The sequence below is a fragment of the Girardinichthys multiradiatus genome, chromosome 4, assembly GCF_021462225.1.
Source record: "Girardinichthys multiradiatus isolate DD_20200921_A chromosome 4, DD_fGirMul_XY1, whole genome shotgun sequence".
In the NCBI taxonomy this organism is placed as follows: Eukaryota; Metazoa; Chordata; class Actinopteri; order Cyprinodontiformes; family Goodeidae; genus Girardinichthys; species Girardinichthys multiradiatus.
Genome location: NC_061797.1, coordinates 13433641 through 13446212, shown reverse-complemented (window position 1 = coordinate 13446212; position 12572 = coordinate 13433641). Strand labels below are relative to the sequence as shown.

The 12572-nt window shown below is 39.5% G+C and overlaps 1 protein-coding gene across 3 annotated transcripts in view; it reads right to left on the bottom strand.

The window, feature by feature from the left end:
• LOC124866813 (protein unc-13 homolog C-like) overlaps positions 1-12572 on the bottom strand; it is a 188194-nt gene that overhangs the window by 145057 nt on the left and 30565 nt on the right. For all 3 annotated transcript variants that reach the window (XM_047362769.1, XM_047362770.1, XM_047362772.1), the window contains 4 exons: positions 11963-12041; positions 6757-6762; positions 6535-6606; positions 110-329 (listed from right to left, as the gene is read on the bottom strand). In XM_047362769.1, coding sequence (XP_047218725.1) covers positions 110-329; positions 6535-6606; positions 6757-6762; positions 11963-12041 — 377 coding nt within the window. The remainder of the gene's footprint in view (positions 1-109; positions 330-6534; positions 6607-6756; positions 6763-11962; positions 12042-12572) is intronic.

Genomic DNA, 12572 nt, shown 5'->3' with positions numbered 1-12572 from the left:
TACATGTCTGTGAAATTCAGTTTGCATGAAACCATAACAGGAAGTGAAAAATACAAGCTTTACTTCAGACCTTCAGTTTGTTGCAGTAAGTATTACAATGCATCCTTACTTTGTAAACAATCTGCATTGAGCAGGTCCTGGCACTTCTCGTGGCATTTAACTCCACACTCTGAGCAACGCATGCCCTGACGGGCGATGCCCCACAGCAGGCCTTCGCACTCATGGCAGTAGGTGGGAGCAGTTGCTGTCCACACCTCAAAATTGTGGGGTGTGGTCGATGAAATTGGATAGATCAAGGCCTGGAGAGTCTTCTTGAAGACATGCAGTTTCTGAAGTCAGAGAACAGAGGGGAAAAAAAGTGACAACAGTGATGAAAAAGACGTTGCAGAGAGAAACAGAAGGGATTCGGCTGATATCATTAACCTCCTGTGGCACCATGAGCTGGTGAAAATATGTTTCATAAAACCTCCAGAAGTTAATAAAAGCAAGCAGTAGCTAAATTGCTTTTTAGAGATCTACAGCATATTGTCAGACCTACAGTTTTTCTCAGTACCCACCAACATGAACACGGGAAATACAGCTGGCTGATTTTGCTTGATTTTTTTTATAGTCCAAGCACAAAGAGTAGGTATAGGTTCAGTTGAAAGAAATATTTTATCCGGACTGCAGCCTATAACTTAAGGCCTGATCAAACTACATGTACTATTTACATGTACAGTGGTAAGAAAGATTATCTAGCCCTTAACAGATTTCTTTTATTTTTGGTTCAATGTCACAGTTAAATGTTTAAGACCATCAAACAAATTTAAGAAAACCTAAGGAAATCTGGGTAAATAAAAAAGCATGATGTTTCATGATGATGATTTAATAAGGGACAAGTGTTATCCAAACCAACTTGGCCTCATCTGAAAAAGTAATCACTCCTCTTGAATTCATGGAGACCTGGGATTAACCACATTTATTTAGAAAGCTGGGTTTAATTTCACTACCTCTTTGACTTTATGAAGTAGGCAAAAATATCAACACATCAGGTCTCAAACATAAGAAAAACAGTTATTGATGTCTATCAGTTTGGAAACAGTTACAAAACAATTTCTGAAACTTTGTGAATCCTTAGCAAGTTAAGGAGACCATAATATACTCCCAAATAATGGAACAGTGGCGAAACATGGCAGCAGTGGTCGGCCTTCCGCAATTAATCCAAGAGTGCATCAACTGCTTATCCAGGGGGTTACAAAATAACTCAGAACATCTAGAGCACTGCTGGCCTCTCTTGCTTAAAGTCTGGGATCATGATCCAACAATAAGAAAGAAACACTGGCAAAAAAGGCACAGTTTTTAAGGGCCCAAGAGCAAACAAAAGAATAATCTCACATTTACTCAAAAACATGTGAATGATCCTCTTTTAGTAAACATGTTCTTCAGACAGACAACACAAAAGTGGAACCTATAGGAAGTGATTTATGTTACATCTGCCATTTCAGATGGTGGCAGAGTGAGGGTTTGGATTTGCTTTATGCTTCAGACCTGGACAACTTGGAGCAACTCTGCTCTCTACTAGAAAATCCTGAAGGAGAATATCCAGTCATAAGTTTGTTTTTTAGGTTCAAGCACACTGGTTATGCAGCAATGATCCAGTGGCCCAGTCAAAGCCTGGCCTTAAATCTGATTGAGATGCACTGGTGTGTGGTTTAAACAGATCATTTGAGCTTAGAAACCCTCCATTGTAGCTGAATATTAAAATTCAGCAACGAAGAGTAGGCCAAAATTCATCCACACTGATATAAAAGACGCATTGCCTGCTGCTGCCAACACTTGTAAAGCCAGTTGTTGCTGCCAAGAGTGGCCCAACCAGGTATGGGTTTTTGGCGCCGATTACATTTTCACAACGGACCAGGTTGGTTTGGAAATCAACATTGTGTACTTACGGAGGTTATTTGATATAAGAATATCTTTGGTGATTTTAAATATTTAAATGTAAAAAAAAAAAATTTAAAACAGAGAAAATAATGTAAGAAGACAAATCCTGTTTTATAACCATATGCAGTTCATTTCTTCTTTTCTGAAAACAAGTGTTTTAAATATAACCTGTGGGGGGTTTATATGGTGATCTCTAATGTCTCATGATAGATTTCATACATCAGCCATATTCGGTTCACATGCTTTGTTTCCAGTGAATGGATTAGGGAATACACCAAACAGTAAAGTCTACAAGAGACATGTCCAGACTAATTGCTGCACAACAGTGCCCCCCCTCAAATTGAATATTTCTCTGCAGTAGTCTTGCCTTCCACAAGGACCAGAAAACTGGAAAAGACTTGCCAGTTCTTGAATGCAGAATCAATGCTGTTGTTGTAAATAAGGTTTCTAAAAGTGGGCATTATCCAGATTGAGAGGGGAAGCAAGAAAAAGAGGGAGAATGAGAGATGTACGAAAGTTAAATAAATCTGCAAAACGTGCTCATTCTTTACTTTTACTGAGCTCCACTTCTCACCACCACCCTGGCCCCCAGCCCTCTCTCTTCGGATCCCTAGTGTGTGAACTGTGTGCTTTAACACCTAAATAGTAACTCTCCACTTTAACAAAACTACTGTACCGCCTGTTCATACCCACACACACACATACAGTTTCAAATGCCCATACTTGCAGGGATGATTAAATTACACGGATGGCACAGCAACAGGCCTACAGTGAAGCTTCGCTGACGCAACAGAGAAAGTGCCCAGTGAATAAGAACCTCAAATGAAAGACAGAGACAGTTTGACAGGGAGGTTCCATATTTAATCCGACAACTAAGAGATGAGCAGATGTCAGAGTTTCAGCAAAATAGGCACATATATTAGACTAGGGCCAACACCCGGAAGCCTGCTACTCACCAAATGTAACACTGAACAACACTACCTGTGGGAGAGGAGTGAATTAAATTTTATGAGTTTGGAAAACCATGGAGCCCTCTCAATCTCTGTTTGTCTCAATGAAATGACTAAGCCGTTAAATGGCCACTGTTTTCAACAAACAAACCAACTGTTTCAGTGAACATAAGCTCTGTTAATGTGTCGCTGCATGGATAGTATTTTACTCTCCCAGTGTTTGTGCTTTTTTCCCTTTTTTCACTCCCTCGGTTTCTCTGCTGTGCAGCAGATACGAGGAGAGTTTTGCATGTGCTAGTCTGAAGTGTTACCCTGCAAGGTAACCCTGGAAATTCTTGCAAAACACTCCAAGACGTGATCAGCAGCTGCAGCCTGTACCCGAGAGCAGCATGACAGAGAAAAACCTAATCTCGCTTCTTCCTTTCACCTCCTCCTTTCCAATTTCACCACCTATTGTCCTTGTCAACCGCTTCATTGACAGTACTAGTCTCCACATCCTGTCCCGGACTTCCATATTTGGCATTAACTATCTTTGCAGTTTATCCTGTAATTCTAATTGCATGCATTGCACATTAGAAAATTTTCTGGTTCCACAGAGAAATTAGCTGCTGACCGGAATGCAGTATGGTAACAACAATCTTTAGCGGTGTGGAAGTCTTTATTAATGGCTGCACAGTGGCACAGTTGGTAGCACTGTTGCCTTGCAGCAAGTAGGCCCAATATGTCTGTGTTCATTAAGGCTGTGCGAGAGTGAGACATTCAGCTGATAACAAGAGGACTGTCTCTGTTTTGTCCTTTTGAGCTGTCTGTTATGGGACATGCTCTATTTGGAAATGCTGGCAGCCTTTAGGAAATCTCAGAGTTAGGTTAAGGATCTCTATTCTCCACCTTTACACATAGAGACTGGAGTCTTGGTAATGCTAGCTGTGCTAACCCAGTTAATTGCTAATATAATAGGCTAGAAATGTACCTAATGTGACCTTTGGAATAATGTTTAGTCTTAGTCTTAATTATGTGTAAAGTTTTGTTGTAACACTTTTGTTTCATAAAAATGTTTTCTGGTTTTATACCAGAAAAAGCAAAATATACCAGGTCTTGATGGTTTTATTAAGTTTCCATCTGTCAAATTCTTTTTTGTAAAGCTAGTTTTCCCCTAGCTTTACTTTGCCTATTAATCAAATAAACAAAGGCCAATCAAATCAACAATAGAGGATCTGTTAATGGTGTGGCTCTTAGTAAAAGGGACAGACTTTTGAAATGCATTTACAGAAATAATCCCTAGTAATAGGAATTCAGAACCAGTCAAAAACTGCATAATCAGGTCAAAAGTTTCTGACTACTCTTCAGATCTCCATTGTGAAGAAAAAAAGTTCTGACCCATATCCTTTTCTGTTGGGCACAGTTCAAAAAAACCTGGGAAGATTTTTAATGCAAGCTTTTTCAACTCTCCCTGGTACATTTTGCTGCTAACAAGATGTATGATGATATCTGAACAGACTTACAGGAGTACATCACATCTTCTTTCCAGATACTCGTTGGCTTCTGTCAGATCGCAGCTTCCTTCCTACTCTGTGAAAGCCAGTGCCTTGTCTGAGCAGGTAAACACAACCTCTCTTTATGTTGACAGACACTGTTAAAAGAACATAGAGTGGACACGCAGGCAGCGTGTTCTGCCCCAACATGCAAATTCCCTTTCTGCTCTAAAAGCCTGATGCAGCAGAAATGTGACAAAGAAACAAAATAACATCAAGAGACTGGTCTTCATATCAGTAGTGACAATTTTATCCCATCTTTAAATATAAGCAATAAGGGAAGAATTTAAAGATGAGGCAACTAAGCAAAAAGCAGATGAAAGAAGGAAGTATAAATTCAAACGTTACTCAAGGGAAAGCAAATTGTTCAACATGGCTGCTTGTTCAGCGGCATGATGGCTGGGGGTCATGGTGACAAACTTTTTCTCTCCTAACTTCTGTCTTTTCCTCTCTCTTCCTTGGGTCTTCTTGTCTCATCTACTCCCCTCACTCCTTTACAATTAAACAACATGCTTTCAGAGTATTCTTCCAGCTCTCACTGGGAAACATTCTGCTTGACTTAATGCAACTGATAAAACTCTGCTTGTCCTACTTACCAAGAGCACACAATCTAAAGCTTTTCTCGGAAGCCAGTTCGCCTCGACCAATTATAAACCTCTTACCCTCAATGGTCCAAATCAGAATCCCTAGATGCCAAGTTCGCAGTGCAGCACAGACACCAAAGATGACCAAGAGTCAGCCTTTTTCAAACATCAGATGAGACGCTGCTTTATGCACATTGTTTTTGCTTCAGCAGCTTTTATTACGCCTATGACTACTATTGAGTAAGTTGGCATGGTGCTAACGTAGTCACATTTCTCAGGTTGATCATACAAGTTCTAGATCAAGTGTGATACAAATATGCACACAAGCAAGTCAGTTTACACAAACTGAAGGCCACATCGAGGTCTCTTGAAAAGATGAAATCTGTGCGCAGTATGCACAGAGCTCATTTAAATCCAGTAATCTTGCAGGCTTAGTCAGCTGTTTGCTGCACATCAGCGGATATGAAATTGTATGCTTCTTTCTCGTACTGAGAAGCTGCTTGCTTTCCCGCTGTTTGCCTCCTGTTATGCCATCTTCCCTCAGGGAGGGAAGAATTGCAATCAATTAATGCCGAGATAGCTTTAGAGGTCAACACAAAAGTGTCTCACACCATCGACTGAGACATTCTGCCCTTTCTCCATTGCTCAGTCACCCGCATTGCACAGTTTTTGTCACTGATCGCAGAGCATTGTGTAAATAAAATGCCAGAGCTTTAAGTTCATTTCTGAATTCAGGAAAATTGTTAAGAGCTCATGAGATGGAAGGAAATGCTGGCTACAGAGGCCTGTTTAATAAACTGCAGTATTTATCTCAGATTGAGAAAAAGACAAAGCAAAAGATAATACCCAATATCAATGAGACACTTGTGCAGTGATCTTGCCAAAATACCTTTAAAATACACACATACGAACTTCAATGACATCCCCTTCTTAATACATAGGCTTTTATATACAGTAAAGTTAAACCACCCTTTTCAGCTATAACAGCTTTGGCCTTTCTAGGAAGGCTTTCCCAGTTGCTTCAGCTTACTAATGGTACTCCTAATAGTTGACTGTGTTGATGAGTAGGGAGGAAATTTCAGGAATGGACCTATTAAACAGCTGACATCATATCACAGTATGATACCTAAACTCACTGAGCTTCTGAGAGCTTATTTACATGGCTGTCTCAGTACTTTTTTTCTTCATTTTTTTATCTCAGTCTTCTTAGCAAGATTCATAAAAAACTTGCTGCTGTAAAGTTTTGCCAGTAGTACTGATAGTTAAATTGTGGTCTAACAAGCGCAGTGAAATGGTTAGCACTATTGCCCTACAGCAAGAGGGTTCTTGTATCTGTGTAAGAACATTGTTTGTGTTCCCACTCTGTCTAAAGATGCTCTGCCCTTAACTAACAAGGCAATAACAAAACGCCCTTTGGCTCAAATAGGAACTCTGAATACGCCCTGTGTTTGTCCTGCAATAGACTGAGGACCTGGTCATAGTGTATCTCAATATCAACCCTTTCTCAACAAGGTAGGTGGAGCAAAACAATGGTTTCCACATACTCACCAGTTCCTCGTTGTTCAGGGTTGACCTGTTCACCAGAGCAAACGAGATGCCTGCCTTTCGAGCAGTGAGGGTCTGATGAAAGAAGAGAAGTAAAGGAAAAAAATCAGTAGCCATTTTTAAAATGCTTAAAAGTAAATTATTAAAATGTTTTCATAACAAAATTTTATTATGTAAATATTTTTAGCCACATGAGTCTTTCAAAGAACTTTTAAGTATCCTTACCAAAGCCTGGGATTTCCAAGTGTTCATAAACAGAAATTACAAAAAAAGGAGAGAGATTGATTTAGACAAGGAGTAAGAGAGCCATGGCTGAAAGCACAAATAGCTGACAGACTTAAATTGTTGTCCATTATTTTTGAGCACAAAGGTGTCTTAACTGCCATGCAGGACTGCTGGTTGGTTCATAGAGCTCTCTAGAACAATTCAGCTATGCATAATGTGAGATTATCCAGCTGTTGCGTGATTGTTTATCCACTCATGCAGTGGACATAACTGAACTGCAGTCATGCTTGGCATTTCTATTCATTTGTCTGCTGGATGAAGCTTTGATCATATTTTCTGCTGTCTGCTCTGCACATTAGTTTGACACAAACGGAGACGCACAAGACGCAAACGTTCATGTATGGGTGAAGCCAGCTGTACACGCAAACACACTTTAAATAGACTTACACACAGTGCTGTGAAAAAAGCACTTTCCACCTAACAGATTTTTTCGGGATTTGTCTCTGTCTCACACTTAAATGTTTCATCAAACATTTACAACAAGTTTGTCAGGTTTTTTTATTATTATCAGACAGAGATAACCTTAGTTGAAAAAAATTGCAGTTTTCAAATGATGTTATAAGTCATTAGAGCTATCCAGACCAACCTGGTCTTATGTGAAAAGGTAATAACATCCAACAATCTTAGAAGCAGCAACAATTTCCTTTATGTGTGTGCAATAACGGGCAATGAATGTTTTACATTGCTCTGGGGGAATTTTTGCCCTCTCTTATTTGCAGAATATTGTTTTAATTTAGCCACACTGGAGGGTTTTTCAACACGAACTGTCAGTTTAAGGTCATGCCACAGTATATCATTCATATTTGATTACAGACTTTGACAAGGCAACTCCAAAACCTTCAATTAGAGAAAAAATGTTTGTCCTGCGGCACAACAATGATGTTTGAGCTTAAGGCTGCAAACTTATGGCCAGCCACTTTCCTTTAGGATTTTCTGGTAGGGAGACCCACACAATAACCACCAAATAATACCACCACTATTTTTAATGTGATATTTTTTCAAAGATCTTAGTAATCATCCAGATGTTTTTGACAAATGTGAGATAAGCATTTGTGGGTTTTTATGTTTTTTGGGGGTTTTCTTTGGTCAGGAGTGTTTTTTTGTTTTGAAACTTTACCATAATGCTTTTTTCCCAGTCCATTTTTTTGGTAATTCACAAACACTGATCTTAAATGAGGCAAGTGAGGCCTCCAGTGCTTTTGTGACCTCCAGGATCAATCAATAATCCACTGCTGCAGTAATTTTAGCAGATCAGCCACTCCTGAAAAGGTGTACCTTTGTTCCACCTTTTCTCCAATTATAGTTAATGACTCATACTGTGGTTCATTGAAGTCTGTTAGAAATGGCTTTGTATCCCTTTCCAGACTGGTAGATGTTGCTGACTTTGTCATCTATTCTTGAGTTTCTTTAGATGATCATAATGTGCTGCTCTGGTCATTTAAGGGACTACAAGAAAATGCTACCAGATTCCAGTTATCTGTGCATGATATAAAACTTTGATTGATGATCTGAGATATTAAAGTGCAGGGTAAAACAAAAAGAGAAGAAATCTGTTAGCGGACAAAGGCTTTCTCACAGCACTGTGCATATATACACACACACATATATACATATATAAACACACACTCTTCTGTCCAGACAGTCAAAAACATATTTGATCGTTTACCTGTACACACCCTCACAAAAAAACAGAGATCACATACACACACTGATACACACGTGTTAATAAGCTCTTATATTAAAATTTACTGTGTTTGGGTGAGCATAGATCAATAAATCCCAAAATGAGGGAAGTTATGTAACAGAGGAATGCAGACATGGACAGCTGACAATATTGGATCAGTCTTTACCACGACCCTCTTGTCTACACACCCCAGCCATGGTAGCCATGGAGAATGTAGGAAGGAATGTGACCTCTACATGAACCGTGATTGTTGATGTAAGTTTATCAGCATGCACCAGCACTGCTGAGGTTGCTGCGGGCAACGCAATAAGACCGTGCATCCAGAGGTAATATGTCAGTGCTTTGTGAATGGATGATGAACTTTTTTTCATTGTTATTTTTTATTAATTTTGCATCCCACCATGAAAGCAAGGAATTCCTGCTGACCATTCCAATCAAAAACGCTGTTGCTGCCCTGAAGCAATCACACAGCAAATGGGGGACTTTGACAAAGGAGAGGCATGAAAAGGGACCAGTTTGTTTGCTGACTACAGACTTCATCCCACGTGTAAAAGGCTTGCTCAGTGTCACTTTTACATGATTTAAAAGCCTAACACAATTAAATCACCAGTCAATGAAGTCTCTCGGATATATTTTTGGGGTAAGTTGTCAACATTTCAAGGTAAATACTTTTTTTTTTCTTTCCCCAACACCTGCCGAGCAAGAAAAGAACACAACTGGTGAGCATTGGTGAGGCTGAAATCTGACAACTCACTGAAAAATATTACCCATAGCTTTTATGGGTTCATGTAGGAATGGCAAATATACACGTAAAAATCCATGAAAAAAAAAACTAATCAAAAAAACGGCAACTCATACTTACCAAGACATTGTTGGTTATTAAATTTAATGGAGATATGAACAAATACAGCATCAACTCAAGTTGTTCACTGTGATATAAACATTTATCAGTATCCATGTGTATGACATCAAGCTGCATTATCATCTGGATAAAATGCATTTTGTATAATTTCAACTGAAACTAAAACGAAAATGTCAAAAGACTCAAAGATTTGAGTTAAAGTTTTGTTTGCTTTGGCTAAATGACATTAATGAAAAATGGACATATGGGAGACAAACACACTTTGTGGCATGTAATAGACAAACAGTTACAGACAGAACAGACAAAATTATTAATGGCATCAGGACAGTCTGCTGTCTCTCAGAAAGAATAACCATGTGGCACAGTGCTAAAACAGGCCAAGCTTCTCTGTGGGATATTTTATGACACATTCTGTTGCAATAAAAACAAATGGTGGGGCATCACTGCGATGCAATGTCTTAAAAACGTATTCTGGGCTAATTAATCAAGAAACAGAGTTACATAGGTGAGGTAAGCTTTGGAGTGAATAGCCTTTTTTAAATAGAGGTATTTTAATCCTTAATTGACATTATGTAAGTTTATTATCATTACAATAGGTATTTTGTTGTCTTTGAAGATACAGTGTCGTGGAAAAGTATCTGCTCCTTTCAGATATTTTTGTGTTGTCACACAGTTTCCAAATACTGATCTCATTAATGGGGTTGTCTTATGAATTAATATATGTCTTATATTCTAGGTTCTTCAAAGTAGCCACCTTTTGCTTTGATTACTGCTCCGCACATTCTTGGTATTCTGTTGATGAGCTTCAAGAGGTAGTCACCTGAAATAGTTTTCCAACAGTCTTGAAGGAGTTCCCATAGATGCTTAGCACTTGTTGGCCCTTTTGCCTTCACTCTGCGGTCCAGCTCACCCCAAACCATCTCGATTGGGTTCAGGTCCGGTGACTGTGGAGGCCAGGTCATCTGGCGCAGCACCCCATCACTCTCCTTGGTCAAATAGCCCCTACACAGCCTGGAGGTGTGTTTGGGGTCATTGTCCTGTTGAAAAATAAACGATGGTCCAACTAAACGCAAACTGGATGGAATAGCATGCCACTGCAAGATGCTGTGGTAGCCATGCTGGTTCAGTATGACTTCAATTTTGAATAAATCCCCAACAGTGTCACCAGCAAAACACCCCCACACCATCACACCTCCTCCTCCATGCTTCACGGTGGGAACCAGGCATGTAGAGTCCATCCGTTCACCTCTTCTGTGCCGCACAAAGACATGGTGGTTGGAACCAAAGATCTCAAACTAGGACTCATCAGACCAAAGCACAGATTTCCACTGGTTTAATGTCCATTCCTTGTGTTCTTTAGCCCAAACAAGTCTCTTCTGCTTGTTGCCTGTCCTCAGCAGTGGTTTCCTAGCAGCTATTTTACCATGAAGGTCTGATTCACACAGTCTCCTCTTAACAGTTGTTCTAGAGATGTGTCTGCTGCTAGAACTCTGTGTGGCATTGACCTGTTCTCTAATCTGAGCTGCTGTTAACCTGCGATTTCTGAGGCTGGTGACTCGGATGAACTTATTGTCCGCAGCAGAGGTGACTCTTGGTCATCCTTTCCTGGGGCGGTCCTCATGTGACCCAGTTTCTTTGTAGCGCTTGATGGTTTTTGCGACTGCACTTGGGGACACTTTCAAAGTCTTCCCAATTGTTCAGACTGACTGACCTTCATTTCTTAAAGTAATGATGGCCACTCGTTTCTCTTTACTTAGATGCTTTATTCTTGCCATAATACACATTCTAACAGTCTATTCAGTAGAACTATCAGCTGTGTACAATACCCACCTACTGCAAAACACAACTGATGGTCCCAAGCCCATTTATAAGGCTTGAAATCCCACTTATTAAACCTGACAGGGCACACCTTTGAAGTGAAAACCATTTCAGGTGACTACCTCTTGAAGCTCATCAACAGAATGCCAAGAGTGTGCGGAGCAGTAATCAAAGCAAAAGGTGGCTACTTTGAAGAACCTAGAATATAAGACATATTTTCAGTTGTTTCACACTTTTTTGTTCAGTATATAATTCCATGTGTGTTAATTCATAGTTTTGATGCCTTCAGTGTGAAGATACAATATTCATAGTCATGAAAATAAAGAAAACTCTTGGAATGAGAAGGTGTGTCCAAACTTTTGGCTTGTACTGTATACATATTGTATATGTATATATATATATATATATATATATATATGTATATATATATATATATATATATATATTCATGTATATATATATTTTTTTTTTCAATCATTGCAATTACTAAAACATTTATCACAGTTTTGAAAATCAAACTTCTGTTTAATTAGTGGTTTAAAACCCCATTGTGCAAGATCTCGCTTCTGCACTAATAATTTTGTCTTGTAGAGATATTGTAAACTAACTCTGTCATATTGAAGCAAAATAGCATTCCATCAAGGTGTCAATGAAGATATTGTTATGCTTAGTAGAGGCCAACACTCACACAGTACAGCATTCCACGGCTGTGGTACAACATAGGGTCACACTAATAGATTGGACATAAATCACATGTAACCTTGTTGAGGCAAATGACTCACCAGGTCTCGGACAAGAGGCACTGTCCTCTTGCGGCGTAGATCTGGCATGCTGTCAATACCATAAAGAATACTGCCAGCCCTGTAGAAGTGGACAGATTTAAGGTGTATTAATATCATAATAATGCCATGCTGGGCGAACATTACTACAGTGAAAGGGGGGCCTTGATTTACACAGTCAGCAAACACCACGGGTTATCCCTCCTTCTGAACCTGCTGTACCCCACATCCTCTTTACTTTACATGGTGCAAACCTCCTACAGTACTCTAGGATGAATATTAACAGTGAGGATCCACTGCAGCCCCAAAAATAAACTCAACACTCCATCCTTCTCTGTGCCTTTTAAGTGTTTTTTGTCTTATGCTCAGTTCTGCTTTTACAGACTTTACTGGCATCACCTTAACTGTCACTCAAAGCCTCTTTAATGACCTCAGCATGACATCGAGGCCCCAATGGCTCCACACAGATAAATCTCCAAAAGCTCTTCTGTCAACCTTTATTGTGACACACTGAGCAGGCCTTTACTCTCACTTCTACTCTTTAGATCCAGGCTGGTTCTACCTGCAGAAACAATCCAAGCTGCAGATAACTGCTTAGCAGGGATATAACGAA